General features: G+C 37.4%; 1 protein-coding gene across 1 annotated transcript; it reads right to left on the reverse strand.

Moving 5' to 3' along the window:
• Positions 1 to 405: 405 nt before the first annotated feature.
• Positions 406 to 20901, reverse strand: LOC118849926 (GLIPR1-like protein 1). The gene is made up of 6 exons (XM_036759026.1): positions 20676 to 20901; positions 12251 to 12496; positions 11154 to 11251; positions 4883 to 4968; positions 2609 to 2635; positions 406 to 2527 (listed from the first exon to the last, which is right to left on the reverse strand). Exons 1-6 carry the CDS (start codon positions 20859 to 20861, stop codon positions 2367 to 2369), a joined length of 804 nt encoding a protein of 267 aa, XP_036614921.1. The 5' UTR covers positions 20862 to 20901; the 3' UTR covers positions 406 to 2366.
• Between the last annotated feature and the right edge of the window lie 1742 nt (positions 20902 to 22643).

A 22643-nucleotide genomic window follows, 5' to 3' on the forward strand; every position in this document is an offset into this window, starting at 1 on the left:
AAAAGGAGTAGAAATGATGATTGCTAAAATGGACAGTTGTACTCCCTTTCTTTCACATGGATGAGCATTTGTGGAAGGGAGAGTAAGTCATCCTGACTTGTTACAGTAGAGGAACCAGACGGAAACAGGCCTATGAGTTTGCTTGAAGAGATCCTGTGGTAGGTTAGGCTTGGAGGAGGGGTTTGGAGTGAGAGTCTCCAATGTTATTTCATGAAGCTTCTACCTTTTGTGGTAGTTGCCTTCTTGTGAATTTAGCTTTAATTACTATAGATTTGGTGGCTATTTCCTGTTTCTGGAAGTTTTTAGGTTGGAAAGATATGGGGAACAATGACCACTCCCAATCATCTTCCTGATCACATAACAGCAAGTGAATTCTAAAATTTAGAAATGAAGACCTTTTTCCTTATGTTTTGTGAGCATTTTATTATGTACATTAATTTTACTTGTGGGTTGCAGAATACAGTTACATAAATATTTACATTGTTAGAGACTACAGATTGCTACAAACTTTATGAACAATGAATATGGTAATTTACATAGCCTAAGGACTACCATTGGGACCTGTGCATTTAATTGGAAATTCTGTAATTGTCTCTGTTTTTAAATTTTAAAAAATTTTAACAGTAAACCCTAGGGAAATATCAACTCTAGTATAATTCTTTAAGAAAGCCAGCGAAAATCAGGTTATTTTAAATTGTTATGTAGAAATATATACACGTGTACATATATGCACACATATGTGTGTACATATATATAGTATTATATATTGTATATTTATCATATTGCATGGACCAATTAAATTATTAATCTCTATATATGTATACACATGTAGTTCTTTACAATATAATCTTTCAAATATCTTGTCAAACTTTTAAATATAATTAATCTGAGTAATTGAAGACTTCTGTTCTAAGATGATGTTTTAATTATACATTTAATTTTAAACAAAAGTTTAACAGCGTGACAACAAATCAAATGGCAAATGGAAATTAGATAAATAGCAAAGCAATGTGAATTCCAACATTGTATTGCTCTCATATATGACTTTTTCTCTATCTTGTCTAAACCATGTTTGCTAGCCATTGTTTACTCAAATTTTAATAATGAAAGGACTTGTATTATTAAAACCTGATAGAGGCAATGACTGCATCTACGATGTAACAAAACACCAGATTCAAAAGCTAAAAAATTAAAGAACCTGGACATATCTGCTTATATTTTATCAATTATTCAGATAAATGGAAATATTCAAATACTTGGAAACACAAACATTGCAGATTGGCATTTTTAACTTTAATGCTAATGTTTTTATTGTGTAGAAATAACCAATAACCCAGAGGCAATATAGGCATTTGCTAGCTGAAAAACACTGCTATTTCAGCTGAAATGCACAATGTCAGGGAAGCTACTCCTCCCCACCCCCTTTCAGGAATATATTTCTCACAGTAAAATGGAAGTTAATGGAAAAATACTATTTGTTTCACAACAATTCATTTTACAAAATACTTTTCTTTTTTACAGTATTAGTTAACAGTGACAAAAATTAAGTCAATTTGGTACCCAGGCAATGAATGGAACTTTAAAAACTGAATGAACTAAAAGCTAATTCTTTTGTCACCACGTAGGAAAATGCTAAATTAACATTTTGGTCATTGTTCATCTCAGAGCAGATGTTCATTCATTACTCACATTTTTATTTTAGGTTTAAAAAGATAAAATTTTTTGTACTGTTATCTTAACTTGGTCAGAATAAAGCAATTCCTGTTGGCTTGTCCTAAAATATGATTTTTGAGTTTCAAAAACTCTGAATTTGCTTACTGAGAGTTTATAGTCAGCTTGGAGGCTTCCCTTTCAATGAATTACATCAGAATGTCATGTTTCGTTTTGAGATTTCTTTCCATTGTTAATTGCTATACAGCTATCCTAACATTTATAATTTTAATATTGTTTTAAAAATATGCTTATATAAATATGTTGGGCAACCCCTACGTCACACATCTAACTAAAAATGCTCATTTGTTCTTTATTGTGAATCTTGGTGGCAATGTTCTCAAAGTTAAGTTTTGGAGCTAAAGCAAAATACATCAATTCATTTGTTTTATAGTTTACAGCTACTTTATCTTTAATGCAAAGGCACTCATTCTATTGGGAAACAGGAATATGAGAATCTCCTCACATTTATGTAGTCATAATGCCAAGTTCACATAAATTACTTTGTCAGCCTTACTACCTTATTTCGCTAGTCCAGTCTTTTCTTCTCTACAGGATCTCCTCTGACCTGCTATTTAATTCAAATAGAAGTGACATTTAGGGCATGGAGATTTAGTAGAGAATTGGATTGATGGTAGCTAAGCCTTAGTCATAAACTAAGTCCTTAAATGCATGTGTGGCTTTATCCTTTGTAGCACAATAACACCCACAGTTGCTAAAGCCATTCCTCCCAGTCTAAGTGACACACAGACTTGACAGAATGGATTACATGTAATCCGACGAGGAAATTCCCATCTTGGATTCCAATATGGGTAACCTGTTACAACAAGACAGAATAGTTAGCATAATGTCACACCAAACAAATAACTAATAATTAAATATTTGAATGTATACATACTTAAGACTTTGTCACGTGCTGGATTTCCTAGAAAGAGAAAAAATACAAATCAAAAGGTCTTTAGGGTTTTTGTTTTCACTTTTTAAATAAGGTTATCAATTTAGGAAGCTAGTCTGAGTTATGTTTTAAACACATAATAGAAAGATTAGGGATGAGCAAATACGGCATTTAAAAGTTGATGCTTTCAAATTACTAATAGCAACTGTGAATCAGAAAACATTTGTAAAAAGCTTTTTTATGTACAAAGCACATGTCAATCCTAGCTAAAATTATGAAGTACATAAGATTTCTTATTGGTACCTCTCAATCCCCTCCCTTTTTTTTTTAACCATCCTGCCACTGAGGCCTTGCCATAACCTAGGGCCCCTTAGCTGCCTCAAGACCCCAGTGAGTGCCCCATTAACCCAAATTCCCCAAATCTCTCTATCTCCTTGCCTCTTCAAATGATTTCTGTACTCCAGCCAATTTGACAGAGACATGCTCCTCACTAACCAAGTGTGAGAATGATTACAAGTTTGAATAATCATATTTAATTCTGTATATAATTTGCAAGTCAGCAAAAATCATATCTTCAGTAGTTATTCCTTGTCTCTAGAAAAGTATGAGGAGAGGTAGGCCCAGAAAAAAGGGAGTAGGCAGTCTTTTATGTGAAGTTATTTGAAAGGTGAAAAAATCTGTCTGACTAACTACAAAAAAAGTATTTACCCCGCAAAATCTATCATGGTGCCTAAAATTCCTTCCAGTGGAAGTTAGGTGGTACAGTAGATAAAACAGTGGGCCTGGAGTTAGGAAGACTTGAGTTCAAATCCAGCTTTGGATCCAAACAGTATGACCCTGGGCAAGTCATTTAACCTTTATCTGCCTCAGTTTCCTCATCTGTAAAATGGGAAAATAATAGCGCTTACCTCCCAGGGTGGTTGTGAGGATTGCATGAAATAAAACTTTTAAAGCACTCAGCATATTCTCTAGCACATAATAGGCTCTATATAAATGCTTGTTCTCCTCCCTTTCCCTTCTTCTCCATTAGCTTCACAATAATAGCAGTGACCTTGACATTTATATAGCACTTTAGAGTCATTATCACACAAAATCCTTTACATACATGATCACATTTGGCCCTCGTAATAACTCTGTGAGGCAAGCATGGAAAGTCCCATTTTGCAGATGAAGAAATACTTCTGATTTGCTCATGTTCACAAAGCTAGTAAGTATTGAAGTTTGCTTTGGAATTCAAGGCGCTCCTGACTCCAAGAACAGCACTGTTTTCAGATAAAGACATTAGGGTTAAGGAATTATGCTAAGGGATGGGGTGGGGAGAGAACATGTTATTATTAAGTGAACTCAAAGTAGCCTTATGTTTTTGTTCATTCAACAAAGATTTATTGAATGACTACTATAGCGATAGTACATTGAGCTTTGGAAGATGCCAATATTATCATCTCTATCCTTGAAGAGATTTCACTTCCTTGTTATAGTTCCATTTGCTGTTTTAAGACAGATACTGGCAAGCTAGCCAGCCCCCCAGAAGAAGGGACAGAGATATCGAAGGGCCTTCACATCATGCCATATGGGGAAATGAAAATCTTTAGCCTGGATAAGGGAGCACTTAGGATAGATAAGGCAATGATCTTAAAGTGTTGGACAGGCAGTCTTGCAGAAGAGCATTTAGACCTGTTCTCCTTACTCCTAGGAGTAATGAATGGAAGTTGCAGAGGCAAAATTAGGCTCAATATAAAAGAAATTCCCTAACAATTAGAATCAAAAGTGGAATGAACTGCCCTCAAAGGGAGTGAATTCCCTGTCAGACAGAGGCTGGAGGCCTATTTGTGGACTATACTGTGGAGCATATTCTTGTTTGGGTATGGGTTGGTGGCACAGCAGATAGAGCACCAGGCTTGGCAGTTAAGAAGTCAAGACGTTTAAATTTGACCTTAGACCCTTACTGAGCTGTGTGATTGAGCAAATCACTTAACCTCTGTTTCTCATCTGTAAAATGAGGATAATAATCTTCCTCCCAGGACTGCTGTGAGGATAAAATGAAATAAATCTTAATAAACTTTTTTTATAAAATTTTAATTTTTTGAATATAAAAACATTATTTTGCAAACCTTAAAGAACTATGCAAATGTTTATTGTTATGATAATTATCCCTTCTAACATTCTGTACTCAGTGAGAAGCTAAAACTTTGAAACTCATTCAACTATGGAAATCCTCCTATCCCATTTAATTCTTTTTGTGATTTGTTGTTACTGTTGTTGTTTGTTGTTGCTTACTGCAAAGATTATTTTCACAACGATCTTCCGGACAATAATCACATGGCAGTCCTTTCTCATAAGGACGTATTCCAACCAAGTTCCCTCTATAAAAACAATAATTTTCATTAGTTAGGTAGATATCAATAGTTATCATTTCAATTGTTTATTTTTAAATTCTATGAGTAGTTTATGATTAAATCAATTAAGACAATATGCTGATTTCTGAAAGCTCTGAATAATATAATTCACTTCAGGAAACATTAATTGCATACTACAGGGTTAGGATACATCCTAGACCAGGAGTTCTGCTGTCCACTAACTTTTTTTCAAATATTTTGGAACCTGTCTTTCAATAAAATTAGCTTACTTTTAAACCTATGTATTTTAATTTTTTGAATATAAACATTATTGTGCAAAGGCTCTACCAAACTGCAGAAACCACAAAAAGATGAAAAGTTCTAGACTCAGACCCATTAAAACAAACAAACGAGCAAGCAAGCAAGCAAGCAAACAAACAAACTCTAATGAACTAGTATTCAGAAAGGGGCATTTCACTTTTGAATTTAAAGAATTCTTTGAAGACAGGAAAGTATATCTTCATTTTCACTCAATATAAGCAGAAAACAGTTGCCTTTTAGATGCAAGAAGCTAGTAAGAACAAAAAGTATAATAAAGAGAAAAAAGATAACTTATTTTGAATTAATGCCATTATTGAGAAAGGATAGTGAATAGCATTTAAATGGATTCACCCCAAATTCTCAGGATTTTGTTGACCATCTTGCTGCAACTGTTAGATTTCCACAGTGAACCTAGATACTAGACACAGTTTTCAAACTTCTCAATCAATGGAATCAAACACTTTGGTGGGACGACTTTGGTAGGAGCACTCACTGCCAGGTACATCATAAGTACTTGATAAATGTTGATTGGCCAATAGAAGGATCTCTAAAGCAACTACTTCACTACTTCCTGTTAATTAACCCCAAACCAAACTTTCTGGGCCATTTTTTACGGGAAGCAAAGACGGTAGGAAACAACACTATATTTGTGCATTGTTTATTCAAGTAGATATGTCAAACATTACCTTCAAATTTATTTCTCTGATAATTTAAGACATGTTTCCCATCTCCCTAACATTCCTCAGAATTCATTTTCTAAATAATGAAAGTTATTAACGAGAAATGCAAAACAACTCTCAAGTTCTACTTTATGCTCAACAGACTGATAAAAATGACAAGAAAAAAGAAGAAAAGGACAACTGTTGAGGGTACAGTGGAAGGACAAACACTGTCTGCACTGTTTAGGGAGCTGTGAAATGGTCTAACCATTCTGGAAAATGATTTAGAATTGTATCCTAAAAGTCAATAAACTATGCCTCCCTTGGACCCAGCAATAGCACTGTTAGACATATACACCAAAGAGATTAAAAATTGAGGGAAAGGACCAAGAATTGGACATAAATGAGGTTCCCATCAATTGAATGATAGATGAACAAATTATGCTATGTGAATGAATTAGAATATTGCTGTGCCTTAAGAAAGTATGGAAGGGATAGATTCAGAGAAACCTGGGAAGACTTGTGTGAGAGTAAAGACAGCCGAACCAGGAGAACAATTTATAAAATGACTTCAACATTGTAAAGGAAAACAACAATGAAAGCCTTAGAACTCTAATCATTGCAATGGTTTACCATGAATCTAGAACAGTGGTGTCAAATTCAAATAGAAACAGGGTCACTAAACTGTGCGTAAGGATCCCTGATGGCCACATACTGACTTAGAAAACCACATGTTAGCATTTTCTATTTTATTCTCTTTTTATTTATTTTGTCAAGTATCTCCCAATTCACTAATGCATTTTTGGGAGTTGTGAACTGATCCAACCTTTCTGGAGAGCAATTTGGAACTTTGCCCAAAGGGCTATAAAAATGTATGTACCCTTTGACCCAGCAATACCACTTCTAGGGCTGTATCCCAAAGAAATCACACAAGTTGGAAAATGACCTATATGTTCAAAAATATTTATAGCAGCTTTTTTTGTGGTATCCAAGACCTGGAAATTGAAGGGATGCCCATCAATTGGGGAATGGCTAAACAAGTTGTGGTATATGAATGTAATTGAATACTATTATGCTGTAAGAAATGAGGAGCAGATGGACTTCAGAAAAACCTGCTAAGACTTATATGATCTGATGCTGAGGGGAACAGAACCAGGAGAGAGAACATTACACACAATTACAGACACATGGTATCTGTGATGATTAACTTTGATAGACTTGGGTCTTCTCAGCAATTCAAGGTTCTAAGACAACTCCAAAAAATTCATGATGGAAAAAGTGATTCATATCCAGAGAAAGAATTACGGAGTCTGAATGCAGATTGAAGCAAACTATTTGTTCTTTCTTTTTGTTTGTTTTTGTTTTGGGTTCTGTTTTATATCTTCTTTCTCATGGTTCATTCCATTGGGTATAGTTCTTCTTTACAATTTGACTATTGTGAAAATATGTTTAGTGTGAAGATATATGTAGAATCTATATTGGATTGCACGCCATCTTGGGTTGAGAGAGGGGAGGAGAGAGGAGAAAATTTGAAACTCAAAAACTTGAGGAACTGAATGGTGTAAACTAAAACTAAAAATAAATTAATTAATAAAAAAGAAATTTCAAAAAAAAAGAAAAAAGAGAAATACTATAAGACTTCATAGATACTGCTACAAGGATCTTCTTTCAGAATAAAAGGTAAAAATCCACATATTCAAAATTAAAAAAATATCTCCCAATTACATTTTAATCTGGTTCAGGCAGTATTAGGGAGTATTGTGGGCCATGGTTGTTCTGTTCTAGAAGATTAATGATGAACCATGCTTCCTACCTCTTATCAGAGAAGTGACAGATTATTGTAGTGGAAAGAGACATACATTCTTAAACACAGCCAGTGTGTGAATTTGTTTTGCTTGACTATACTTGTTACAAAGAAAAGCATGTATTTTGCAGAGAGGACAGTTGTAAAGGGTAGTTGAAGGATAGTGATATCGATACGAAGAAAAAAAGAAACAAAGAGAGGGAGGGAGGGAAGGAGGAAGAAAGAGAGAAAGAAATAAAAAAAATGAAAGAAAGAAAAGAAAGAAGGAAAAAAAAGAAAGAAAGGAAGAAAGAAAGAAAGGAACAGAGGAGAGAAAGATGTGCCAATGGATCATTTAAAAACACATACAAGTACAGAGTTTCTAGGAGGTACAAATAGGGAAGTATTGATGTCACTGTGTTAAATTTCACATGTATTTTAAAAAGAAAAAATCTATACATAATATCAATTATTTTAAATGCAATCCTTTCCAGTTTTTTATGTAGAAATGTTCATGTTTGTTGATGATTGTCAAGTTCACAATACAAAAAAAGAATTTGCAAAGAGTAGTAAACAGATGTGACAAAATACTTTAATGATGATATGTTCAACTGAAAAATTAATTTTCTAATTAAAAACAAGGTTCAAAAACTACATGGAAGGACAAATACTATACAGAAAATATAGTATACGCCTTTTGTAATATATTTTTATTGTTTGCCCATTAATTCCATAATATACCAATCAGGAGCTAGTTTTCTTTGGTTACATGATCATTGCTGCATAAGAATACAATTAAGTGTGAAACAGAGACCAGAGAAAGTCAGAGGTGACAATCTATGCCATTGGTTGTGATACAGCTTTCCAAATCAGTGGCTGTTAGGTTTTGTTCCTTCCATTTGGGGTGTTTGGTTTTGTTCCCTCAGTTTGGAATTTAGCTACACTGCATTAGAAAATGTGATGACTACCTTTGAGCTGTGTCTGTCCTGTCTCTGTGTGTCCAAATCCTTATCTACTCTGCCTTCTCATCTGATCCCAACACAGGTCCTCCTCAATGATATAGATGATTACTCAAAATACTGCCCTAATATTCTACATGTTGCAAATGGATTTTGAAAATTATCACAGGAATTATTAATAATGTAGATTTAATTGTTTTTTAATAATTAGCCATTTCCTTTTCCAGCTCATTTTACAGATGAGGAAAATGAAGCAAAATAGGATTAAGTGACTTGCCCAGGGTCAAACAGAGAATAAATATCTGAGGCCACATTTGAACTCAGGTCTTCCTAACTCCAGGCCTGGGTTCTCTCTCTATCCGTTATTCTACCTAGTTGCCCATGGGTTCAGATACACTGTTGATTTGTATCACTTTTAGACAGGCTTTAGTGCAAGAAGAGACCTCAAAGTCGTCCTGTTGTTTCATGGATTAAGATAAAGTTTAGGTATTATATGTATTATTATATGTACTATTTCTTTGTAAGCACTGGCTGGTAACTTTTTGAAAGTACAAGTATTGGTAGCATGTATCATAATTGTGAAGATAATTTCTTTATATGAAGCAAACAATGCTGATCTCTATCAGAAAGCCCTGTATATGAAAATTAATGGGAAAGGAAAAAGGCCTGGACCTGTGATTTCATTGGTATAGGGAAATCCCAGCTGAGAAAACTCCCTCTACCAACGCAGGCTGGCACCTTCTCTGCAGCTCTGAGCCTTAGAGAGCACCAAGAAGTAACCTGCCCAGAGTCTCACAGCTGGTGTGTATTAGAAGGAGTGTTTAAACCTGGTTCTTCTTGGTTTCCAGGTCAGTTCTCTATTATGTCATACCTCTATAAAAAGTACTAGATAAAATTATTTTTTTAAAAAGTGACATTTATATGTTTTAAAATTCAGAAAGTTATTTCTGTATATTATTTCACGGGATGCTCATAATGATTCTGTGAGATTGGTGCTGCCCATATTTTTTAACCCATTTTAGTGATAAAGAATTTGTGACTCAGTGAGATTAAGTTTTTTGACCATTGAACTTGCCATCAGAGGTAGATTCTCCAGACTACAAGTCCGGCATTCTTTCTTCCACAAGATATTTTATCTAAGAAGATATACACACACACACACACACATACACATACACACATATATACACGTATGTATATAAATATATATATAAACATATATACAGACAAATACACACAAGATGCCACACAGGAAGAGATGTGTACGCCCATGTGCGTGCATGTGTGTGTATCAGAGACAGAAAGGCTCCCCATATACCAAATTATTCAGGATCACACTTTCTGTGGTAGCAAGACACTGAGAACACAGTGGATACCCAGCAGTTTTTGAATGGCTGAATAAATTTTGGTATCTAAATACATAACACCATAGATAACGAATATCTGGAATTCAGAGAAATGTGGGACGACTTGAAATGACAGAGGGCTAATTAAGTAGAACTATAGGAACAAAGTATAGAATTAAGATAATAAGCAAAAAGCAACACTACAGGGTAGCTGTACTCTAATCTTAATAACCAGTCTCCTCCTTAGGAAGGAGATAAAGAAGTACACCACCCCTTTCTTTATGGATATGAGAAATTACATGCCCTGGCAATTAATTAATCAAGCATTTATTAATTACTCACTCACTAAGTATTCACTAAGAGCCAGGCCCTTTGATAAATACAGGGAATCAAAGAAAAGCAAAAACATTCCCTGTCTCAGGCACAGTTGGCCATATTACTTTGGCCATGTTGCTTAACTTTTTTTTCTGTTATCAGAGAAAGTTTAATGGTACCTCTCCAAAGTCAGAGCTGTTATTGTGATCTGATATGGAGTCTGGAAGAGCAGGCAGCAAAGAACAACCAGGTACTTTGGAATGACTAGGGAATGATTATGTCTCAGAGTATGATGAGGTGGAAGTATAGGGGAGGGAGCCAGAAGGCCCTTCAAAATAATAGAAAGTTTTCAACTTCAGTTTAGGCATTATGTTTGGATTCTAATGGTTCATAGAGTTGCCTGTTAAATACGAAAGTAGCTGGACTTATCATGGTGGCCAAAATAGGTACTTCCTAGTTTATGAATTTCTAAACAAATTTGTTCAGAGCAAAATTGTGCATCATAACTAATGAAAGAAACTTGCAGTACACAAGCCATTGTACACCCTTTGAAATCCACAGTTCTAGACAACCATGTCCATATTTGATCCTCCAACATCTCTGTGACAATGCCTTAATAATCTCTGGAGGAGGTAGAGGATAGTGTTTTACAGAGCTACATTGTTTTACATCTTCTTCCATATAGTACTCCTGCCCAACCCCTTTTTATTAGATCTCTTCCCCTTGAATTACATAATCCTTATGGATCTTAATGTTACTGTTCTTAATATGAACAATTCTATAGCTTATTTCCATTTTAAAAATACTTTTAAACAACAAAATTACTTACGCAGGTGCATAATCACACACAAACAGTACATAATTTTTTCCTAAATTAGGACACATTTTAAGAGCACAGCCAACTTTATAGGTAGTGGCCCAGGCAACCTAGAAGAAAATGGATTTAAAAATAAAACACCCTGAAAATTATAAGGCAATGCTTGCATTACATGACAATCTGGGAATAAACTGTATTTTGGGGGGGGGGTGCAGCAAGAGAATGAGCCATTTAGTACTTCATGGATACCTTGGCAACCTCCCTTCTACTCCAAAAAAGAGTTTTTTCTGAAAGTGATCTAATAAAACCCTTCTTTCTACTTTTATACAAATGAAGCATTATATGGGTCAGCAGGGTATAATAAAGAATGAAAGAGAAGCATAGGGTGAGGGGCCTTTCCCTTTGGGGTTCCCTTCAGGCATAAAGAAGAGAGCCCAGCAAATGGTTTTAAAGAGTTTTGATTAATGGAATCAGTTTCCGTATAGGTTTCTGAAATGCAAATTAATTAAAGATATGCACTCTTGGGAAATATTTAGAAAATTCTGTTCCCTAATTTAATAATTTCTGCCCTTGTGTCTTTGCTTGTCTGTTATTTCTTAATTGGCATGCCCAACTTGCTCCTCTTTTCCAAACCTTGTGCATCATTTCCTTCAAGTCCCAGATAATGTTTTTCTCCACTAAGCATTCTCAGATAAACACCTTCCAACTCTGATCAAGTCTATAACTACCATTTGATCTCAGACTTGATAATTTTGCAAAAACGTATGTGTTATTTTGATCATCTCATGTACATTGTAAATATTTTGAGGGCAAGAGAGCATATGACTTTTGTATACATAATAACATATGATAGTTATAATTAACATACACATATGTATGTGTGTATGTATGTATATGAAATATTTCCAAAGAGAGATTTGGGGGCAGGAGGTTAATTGTGTTTTACAAATTGGTATATAATCATTAAACCAAATAAACCACCTCTAGGCAGATTTTTGAGTCTCTACAGAATGAACACAGTATCAAGCATAACAATTTTTTCCAAAATTGATTTTTAAAATCTCATTTTAATCATGTTTTAAATTGGCAAAAGAATAGAAGAAATTTACCTGAGTGTAATGGCCACAGAATGTTGTACATATGATGGGGGCTAATTCAAAATATCGGGACTCATTATACCAATCCGTAATACTGTCTCTGACAACATTGTCAGTTATTTTGCCCATCCATAAATTTTCTCCTACAGTACTAAAAGTAGGATGGCATTCATGTTTCTGGCCTATAAGACTATTATGTTGGAAAACACATCTCTTTGCCCATGCTCTGGCAGACTTTGCTAAAGCAGGATCCCAACTCTGAAAGAGAAAAATAAAAGCAACCAAATTTTGCACAGTTAGGAATTGAAGTAAAATAAGGTTTTTTTTAAAGTTTACATTTATTATTCTTGTAAAATACAAATGTGTAGTCTTAGCTATATTAGCTATACTCTAATCTCCTTGGTTACTTTAAGTAACTGATCAATGAGCCGTGTTGTCAGTAGGGATATGTCTTATACCAACACCAATCATAACCCTTCTGCAACATCATGGGTGGTCTTGGTGAGTTACTGTGACAGACAAACAAATGAACGAATGAACAAATGAACAAATGAATGAGTCATCACCTTTCAACCAACCTAGAATTGAACTTCTCTGAATTAATTAGGCTGGTTCATAGATAACACGCAGATCGTTCATTGTCAGGCTAGTACTTGCGTAAATGGTCTTTCCTAATTTTGTCAGACTTGTCTGCTGATTCTTCTTATAGCTATGATATATGATATATGAAACATAAAAAAACCTCATGTAATCCATTTTACATGGGTATACATTCTCAATTCTGGTAAAAGGTTGAGATTTGACTCAAACGAACAAAGAAAATTGCTATCTATTGGATCTATTTTCAAACCCAACAGCTATAATTTCTACTTCTCTACATATGAATATGAAATATTTTTAAGTCTCATTTTATCCATGTCTTTCATTTCCTTCAAAAACCAGAGCAGTCAACCAAATATTTATTGAGCATTTATGTTGCGCTCAGCACTCTACTTTGAAGTTAGAGTATTCAGCATGGATTATTTTGCCCAAATAAACATCCTGTTCTAAAAAACATTTCTCTGCTCCATTCTAGACAGTTTTCACTACAGATGGATTGTAAATCTGTAAAACAAAAATTGATTCCAGTGCTTAGCACAGGACCTACATGCATTTGCACTTAATATATGTTTATTGATTTTCATCCAAGAAATATACGGTTGAATAAAAAGGGGATAACATGGATACAAATAGCAATAATGTGAGTTAGGATGCAATAAAGCACATATGAGAATGGAAACAGCGAGGAGGAAACAGGAAACAAAGTTCAGAATTAGATGATAGAAGCAGGTGTGGAATAGAAGGGTGGGTGAATACTTGATAGGAACTGCAGCTGTGTGACATTTAACTGGAAGATCAGCACTTTGAGTTACAGGATCCTAGACAGATACAGCAGAAGGACAGTGAATGCTCCCTTCATTCCAGTAGGAGGAGATCAAGTTAGATTGTATTTCAGAAATTACATAATTATTTCAAAGATTCCAAACTGTTTGTTCCTGCAAATGCCAATGATTCCAAACTAATCATTACTGCAAATAACCAGCATTCAATTCCTCATGATGCTGTACGGATATGAACAGTGGAGAACTGCCAACTCAGAAGAATTAAAATGGCAACCCAGAAAGCTACTGAAAGGAACTAAGTGTCTTAATCAAGCTGGTAAGTGTTACCACTGGTCACTTGCTTCCAAGAAGTAGCATAAAAAGTTATTAAATAGGATTTATCTGACTTCAAAGTGGTCTGGTCTTAGAACAAGAGTGTTAACTACGTTAGCATCCTTTCCTGGACCCATACTGGATGTCCCCGCATGCCTGCTAGTCTCTCTTCATCGTCTCAGCCTCTTGGCTTCCCTGGTTTTCTTCAAGATTCAGCTAAAGTCCCATCTTCTGCAAAAGGGGGAATCTCCTGATCCCCCTTGATGCTTTCACCTTCCTTATGCTATATATGTCTTGTTCATAGATAGTTATTTGAATACAGTCTCCCCAACTACACTGTAAGTGTCTTGTGAGCAGGGGCTGTTTTTTGACTTTCTTTATATCCCCAGCACTTGCTCCAATACACAGTGAGTATTTAATGAATGTTAGTTGACTGACTAATACTAAAATTGATGAAAGTTAAAAAAAAATCAGTTAGCACCTAGACGGTGTGAGAGCTGCTAAGCACTTTTCAGGACTGCTTTCCAGCTAGCAGCTGCTATGGAGGTATAAAGCCAACAACAAACAGCACACAGAACGCTGCAAAGCCCAGGTCGTTTTGATCTGCTTTACTAAGGAAAGCAACGTTAAGGGGTTAACAATATTACTTTAATCCAGCATACAAATATCTTTCACTTAGTTCAGGGGAAAAAGCCAGCACTCTGGACTTCAGAACAAATACAATCAAATTACAAACAGACTGAATATAATTCATAGTTACCAACATCTGAGTTCAGCCAGGGAGCTTGACAATGGCTGGCTCAGAGTCATCTGCCACTCCTGCTGTGACTCAGAGCTCCAAGGGAGGAAGCCAACCCCTGGTTTTATATATCTTGTTCAGGGTCAAAGGTGAGTCACACATGCGACTCATCCACATGACCTAAAATTGTTGCAAAAATGTGACTTAAGGGGGCGGAGCCAAGATGGCGGCTGGTAAGCAGGGACTAGCATGAGCTCCGTACTGAGTCCCTCCAAAAACCTATAAAAAATGGCTCTGAACCAATTCAAAAATGGCAGAACCCACAAAAGAGCAGAGGGAAGCAGGGCTCCTTCCCAGGACAGCCTGGATGGTCTCTGGGGGAGGTCTATCCCACACGGAGCTGGGAGCTGGGAGCTGGAAACGGAGTGGAGCAGAGCCCAGCCTGAGCGGCGTGGACCAAAGAGACCAGGAACCGGGTAGAGGGGGCCCTAGCGCCCTGAATCAGTGAGCTGCGGCAGTCACCAGGCTTCTCAACCCACAAACACCAAAGACTGCTGAGAAAGTTAGTGGGAAAAGCTGCAGGAGTAGAAGGAGTTCGAGGTTTGGCTTCCAGCCCCAGGGGCAGTGGAGGTGGGGCAGCTACAGCTGTTGTTTCTTCTGGCCCTAGGCCCACCTGGTGGGAGGAATTAAGTGGTGGATCAGAGCAGGAGTGCACAGCCTGCTGAAGATCTAAGCCCAGTCCGGGTTGAGGGTTCTTAGGGAAGGAGCAGTGCGGGTGTGGCAGAGCCAGCACCTTCCCCCCAAACGTGGAACATAGAACTCTCTAGTCTACAAGCAGTCATACCACACTGAAAAACTCAAGGGTCAAGTTGGTTGGCTGGGAATATGGCCAGGCAGCGAAAACACACCCAGATTCAGTCTTAGACTTTGGATTCTTTCTTTGCTGACAAAGAAGACCAAAACATACAGCCTAAAGAAGTCAACAAAGTGCAAGAGCTTACACCAAAAGCCTGCAAGAAAAACACGAACTGGTCCCAGGCCATGGAAGAGCTCAAAAAGGATTTGGAAAAGCAAGTTAGAGAAGTAGAGGAAAAATTGGGAAGAGAAATGAGAAGGATGCGAGAAAACCATGAAAAACAAGTCAATGACTTGCTAAAGGAGACCCAAAAAAATACCGAAAAATACACTGAAGAAAACAACACCTTAAAAAACAGACTAACTCAAATGGCAAAAGAACTCCAAAAAGCCAATGAGGAGAAGAATGCCTTGAAAGGCAGAATTAGCCAAATGGAAAAGGAGGTCCAAAAGACCACTGAAGAAAATACTACTTTAAAAATTAGATTGGAGCAAGTGGAAGCTAGTGACTTTATGAGAAATCAAGATACTCTAAAACAGAACCAAAGGAATGAAAAAATGGAAGACAATGTGAAATATCTCATTGGAAAAACCACTGACCTGGAAAATAGATCCAGGAGAGATAATTTAAAAATTATTGGACTACCTGAAAGCCAGGATCAAAAAAAGAGCCTAGATATCATCTTTCAAGAAATTATCAAGGAGAACTGCCCTGATATTCTAGAGCCACAGGGCAAAATAGAAATTGAAAGAATCCATCGATCGCCTCCTCAAATAGATCCCAAAAAGAAATCTCCCAGGAATATTGTTGCCAAATTCCAGAGCTCCCAGATTAAGGAGAAAATATTGCAAGCAGCCAGAAAGAAACAATTTGAGTATTGTGGAAACCCAATCAGAATAACCCCAGATCTGGCAGCCTCTACATTAAGAGATCGAAGGGCTTGGAATGCGATATTCCGGAGGTCAATGGAGCTAGGATTAAAACCTAGAATCACCTACCCAGCAAAACTGAGTATCATGCTCCAAGGCAAAATACGGATTTTAAATAAAATAGAGGACTTTCAAGCTTTCTCAGTGAAAAGACCAGAACTGAATAGAAAATTTGACTTTCAAACACAAGAATCAAGAGAAGCATGAAAAGGTAATCAAGAAAAAGAACAAGAAAAAGAAATTGCAAGGGACTTACTAAAGGTGAACTGTTTTGTTGAGATTCCTACATGAAAAGATGATGTGTATGATTCATGAGACCTCAGTATTAGGGTAGGTGAAGGAAATATGCATACATATATGTTTATGTATATATATGGGTGAATGTGTATGTATGTATATATGTATATGTGTGTGTATATATATATATACATACATGTATGTATATATATAGAGAGAGAGAAAGGGAGAGAGGGAGGGAGAGAGAGCGCAGACACAGGGTGAGTTGAAGATGAAGGGAAGATATCTAAAAGAAATAAAATCAAATTAAGGGATGAGAGAGGAACATACTGAGAGAGAGAGATAAGGAGAGATAGAATGGGGTGGATTATCTCGCATAAAAGTGGCAAGGGGGAGCAGTTCTGTTGGAGGAGGGGAGAGGGCGGATGAGCGGGGAATGAGTGAACATTGCTCTCATCAGATTTGGCCTAATTAGGGAATACCATACATACCCAATTGGGGATCTTACCCCACAGGAAAGAAGAGGGAAGAAGATAAAAAAAAAGGGGGGATGATGGAGGGGAGGGCTGATGGCGGTGGAGGTAGTCAAAAACAAATACTTTTGAAAGGGGACAGGGTCAAGGGAGAAAATTCAATAAAGGGTGATGGGTTGGGAAGGAGCAAAATATAGTTAGTCTTTCACAACAGTATTGTGGAAGGATTATACATAATGATACACATGTGGCCTATGTTGAATTGCTTGACTTCTTAGGGAGGGTGGGTGGGAAGGGAAGAGGGGAGAGAATTTGGAACTCAAAGTTTTAAAAACAGATGTTCAAAAACAAAAAAAAACATTTTTGCATGCAACTAGAAAATAAGATACACAGGCAATGGGGTGTAGAAATTTATCTTGCCCTATAAGAAAGGAAGGGAAAAGGGGATGGGAGGGGAGTGGGGTGACAGAGGGGAGGGCTGACTGGGGAACAGGGCAACCACAATATATGCCACCTTGGAATGGGGGGAGGGTGGAAATGGGGAGAAAATTTGTAATTCAAACTCTTTTGAAAACCAATGCTGAAAACTAAATATGTTAAATAAATAAATTAATAAAAAAAATTCGACTTAAACTCACACGATCTAAAAGCCTCTGATGTCACAAACACGCCACTCAAACCCATGTAAACAGGGCTTTCCCTTGAGGCAAAGAGGTCATCAAGGACTGCTAATTTAATCAAGGAAACAAAGGTCAAACTCTTCAAGGGCACTTGGTTGAATGAGTGCAAAGAGCCCATCTTGATTGCCAATACACATGAATACTTTGTTACTAAAGTGGAGGGAAAACTGAGCCAATGCAGAGTTGGCAATAGTGGAGTAGAAAAGGTGTGGGCATTGATCAGAGATTTGGTGAACAGTACTGAATTTACTCATCTGGCCCAGAACACTCCGTTAAGCATCAAGACTGGTTTAATGGAAGTGATGGGGAAATTCAGAAGCTACTAAATGAAAAACTGAGAATTCCACAGGGTTTACCAGTATGACAGTTGTTAGACCGCCTTCATTGAGGACAAAAATGGTATCAGGCTCAGCTGTCACATTGACGGTAAATTATTTAACTTGAAAAAGCTATACAAGTCAATACTAAAGTGGAGGGACAGTTGGTTGAAGACTTTTTGTTCACAAATGATTGCATAGTCAATGCAGCCTCTGAGGTTGAGATGCAACAAAACGTGAATCATTTTTCTGCTGCTTGGGCTAATTTTAGCCTACCAATTAACATCAAGAAAGCACAGGTTCTCCACCAGCCAGCGCCACACCATCCATACATGGAACTGTTAGTTACAGTAAATGAAATTTTGAATGCTGTGGATAAGTTCACTTATTGTGGCAGTATACTTTCCAGGGATGTACACATAGATGATGAGGTTGATGCAAGCATTGCCAGAACTAGCTCAGTGTTTGGGAGGCTACAAAGGAAAGTATGGAAGAGAAGAGATACTAGATTGCCTACCAACCTAAAGGTTGACAGAGCTGTTGTGCTGACCTCATTGTCGTATGCATGCGAAACCTGGACAGTATGCCAGCACCATGCCAGGAAACTGAATCGCTTCCATTTGAATTGACTTAGGAAGATTCTGAAGATCACTTGGCAAAATAAGGTATCAGACACTGGAGTCCTTTCTCCAGCTAAACTGCCAAACATCCAAATTCTACTGCAGAGAATGCAACTCCAGTGGGCTGGCCATGTTGTCTGAATGCCAAACATGTGGAATTCTTTTGGCTATAACAACCCATGAAATAAAGAAAACATTTTTAAAGGTCCTCAGTCCTATGTAGTAGCAGTATGTAAAACACTGAACTTGGAGTCAGGAAAACCTGAGTTCGAATTCTACTTTAGACATTTATAAACTATGTGACTTTGTGCCAGTTTCGTGACCTCACTTTGCCTCAGTTTTCTCTTCTATAAACTGAGGATAGAAATAGCACCTAACTCATAGTGTTGTTTTAAGGATCAAATCAGATGATACATATAAAGTACCTACCCAACCTAAAGTACTCTATTGCTCTTTGTTATATATGTATGACATTCTGCAGGGATGGCCACAGAGTTAGTAGGAAAGGAGATATGAAGGAGGGGAGGGATGGATGGTTAAGAATCACATCCTTTTGGAACTTTAATTTGATTGTTGGAACTCTAAATGTGAGATTGTCATTCAGTGACAAATGAGAGGACAAATTACTGGAGAAACTAAATCCTTTCTCTTCTTGCCATCAACGAAACTGGGAGAAGAAAGAAAGTTACAGTTGAATGGAAGGGTGGCCCTCAGGTGATCCTTGGAGAGGAAAAAAAAAGGAATTAGTACAGTGAGTTTTATCCTATTTCCCAAAACTCCAAGAAACATTATCTAATGAGACATTTGGTCTTCAAATATTACTGGACTAATGAGAAGTACTTGTAAAAGACCACCATTAAAATAACTGCAGCTGAAGTACCAATGCTAGCTGCTGAGGATGAAGTGGTAGAGAAATCTGATTAAGAACATGATAAACTTTCCATATCAAATTATCAAACACTCTGATATTTGGTGATTTCAATGCAAAAATGAGAAAAGGTGAGGGTGGGGAGAAATTGTGGAGACATTACTGACGTGGGAGTTATTTTTGAGTTGGCTTCCTGTACATAGTCAGACCATCCAGAGAGTAGAGATCAGAATTTATGATAAAAGAGAATAAAGCATGATAATGAGAAAAAGATATGGTACATAATCAAAATTTAATAGTCAAATATTTAAACATGTTATTGAAAAATTTTAAAAGTACACAAAAAATAAAATGGCAAAGTGTTCCCAACCTTTATATATAACAGTCATAAAATAACTGTGATGATTACAATTAGATTATGGGAGTGGAAGGAGGAAGAGGAAGCAATCCAATCAAGGAAGATACTTGTGCTACTTTGATGTGATGGAAGGACACTGCATTTAGAATCAGGAGTCCTTGGCATGAATCTGAGGACTGACACTATCTGTGTGACCTTGAGAGTACTCAGTTTCCTCATCTCGAAAATGAAGAGGCTGGACTAGTAGGTAATTTTAAAAAAATTCCTTCTTGTCATAGACACTACAGTACAGCATGATGCAATGGGCAGAATGCTTATTTGGAGCTGGACCACCCAGGTTTCAAACCTGGTTCCATCATTTACTGTCTGTGTCACCTTCCGATAAAGGCTTCACCACTCTTGATTCCTTCAACGGAAAAATGAGCAGTTGTACTAAAATGACCTAGAAGGTCCATTCTAGCCCAAAGTCTATGAAATTATTAACCTTTGCTTCTCTCCAGGCTTTGATTACCTCATCTGTAAAATGGAGATAAGAATATCTATGCTACTACCTACCTCACAGGATTCTTTCGAGGTTCAAACAAAATATACGCTTTGTAAACCATAAAATGTTAGATAAATGTTAACTATGATTAATTATCAGGATTCTATGCAGTTGTTTCTCACCATGTATTTCATGTTTCCACAAACCGGTTCGACTGTAGTGCGCACCTGATTGTGCATATCGACACATTCCTGGATAAATTTGGGATCCGTGATTGATGGTATTTGGGTAAAATCAGGGGATGATTGTGTGACCATAAAGGCCAGGATCAGAGCCCATAGGCAGGGGAACCTCTGATCCAACATCATGACCACCAATTTGGGTTAGGGTTTGAGTCTTTGAGATGATAAAGGGATTTTAGAACATCTCCGCAAACTCCCAACAGCTATTAACTGCCCAGAACGGCTGATTCTGTCCCGCCTCGAGCACGCCCTAGTCACGCCCTGACTTGGCCCACACCAGCCCTAAGCCCTGCCCCCATCTTAGGCAGGCTTTGCCCCTCTCCGTCTATCCAAGCCCTGCCTCGGGCTTTGTCGGCTCTTGCGCCAGTCCTCGCCTGCCTTTAGCAGCGTCTGCACTTTGTGTTTGCCATGCTGTTTCCTCTTGGAAGCTTGTTCAGGATATCTAAAGTTGAAGTCCAACTTCTAGTTGTTTCTCCAGTATTCCTCCATCACCCTTGCCTCACATCTGCCTTGCCTCCACACTCTCCAGTTCACGCCCCAGGACAGGTCTCCATCACGTGTTGTGGCTTCACTGCTACCAGATCCCCGCCCTAAAAGCTCCTGGGGGGTCTGCCGGACAGGACTCTGAGCTGGGTAAAGGCAGAAAACCCTAATCTCAAAGCCCTAGGAGAAGCAGAATACAGATAACATAGCAACAATAGCTAGAACATCTGTAAACCGTTAAAGATTTGTAAACCACTTTACACTTGGTATTGAATTTGATTCTTACAACAAACCTATAAGGTAGGTGCGGTTATTTTATGTCATTTTCAAAGCAAAGGAAACATTGAGATAAGTTAAATGAGTTACCTTGGGTCATACGGCTAGTAATTATTCAGGACAGGATTTGAATTCGGGTCTTTTACCAATTACAATAGCAATATGCAAGTCTCAACAACAGGTCAATAAAACAACGGTGGAGTGGGGGGGAGGGAGTAAGGGAGGGGGTGGGGGTGTGGGGGGGTGGATGGAATGGTTAAAAGTTGAGGGTGGGGACATAGGTTCAAAATTTCTTTCCTTCATCTCCTGGCGGAGTGGTGTAACTAACACATAGCACATAGGGCTACATTGGGCAGGACAGTAAGGAAGGCTTGAGTTCAAATTTCATTTCAGACACTTATTAACTACATGACTCCTGACAATTCACATAATCTCTCAGTGCCTCAATTTCCTTATCTGTAAAATTCAGGAGTTGGACTAAATGGTGTTTAAAGTCCCATCAAGCTCTTCTATGACATGGGTTCAGATCCTCCACCTGTCTGTATACTTGACCTTAGACAATTAAGCTAGCATTGATTAAATACTTTAGCCAAGGCACTGTGCCTAAATGTCTGGGGATACAGAGAAAAAGCAAAAAACAGTCCTCCATGCCCTTAAGGAGCTTTCATTTTCATGGTCTAGCTAAGATAAATAGGTACAGTCAAAATACATGAAGAATAGAAAGAGAACTCTGGAGGGCAAAACACTTCCAGTTTTATGAGACTCAGATTCTTCACCTACAAAATGAATGGGTCTCTGAAACCCGAGGCTTGCAGAATCACAACCGGAGGCTGGCTTGACCTCATATCTTGACTATTCTTGTGGATACATTGTAAATGTATTCAGTAAAGCACAGAGGGGGAACTTGTTGAAACTCTTGATTTCTTTGGCTCCTTAGATGATTTGAGTCTGAAGTTCCTGTAAAGGTCACCTCTTTCGTCTTACAGTCAGAAAACCAAACGTTGGGTAATAATTTAAGTGAGTTGCCAGAGGTAGCATATGAGTGATATGTCACAGATCCAGGTTCCATTCCCATGTCCTGCCTCCAAATGCAGAGTTCTTTTCATTACAGTTCAAAGCTAAAGAATGGGAATTGGACAAAACAAAGCA

The sequence above is a fragment of the Trichosurus vulpecula genome, chromosome 5, assembly GCF_011100635.1.
Source record: "Trichosurus vulpecula isolate mTriVul1 chromosome 5, mTriVul1.pri, whole genome shotgun sequence".
NCBI lineage: Eukaryota > Metazoa > Chordata > Mammalia > Diprotodontia > Phalangeridae > Trichosurus > Trichosurus vulpecula.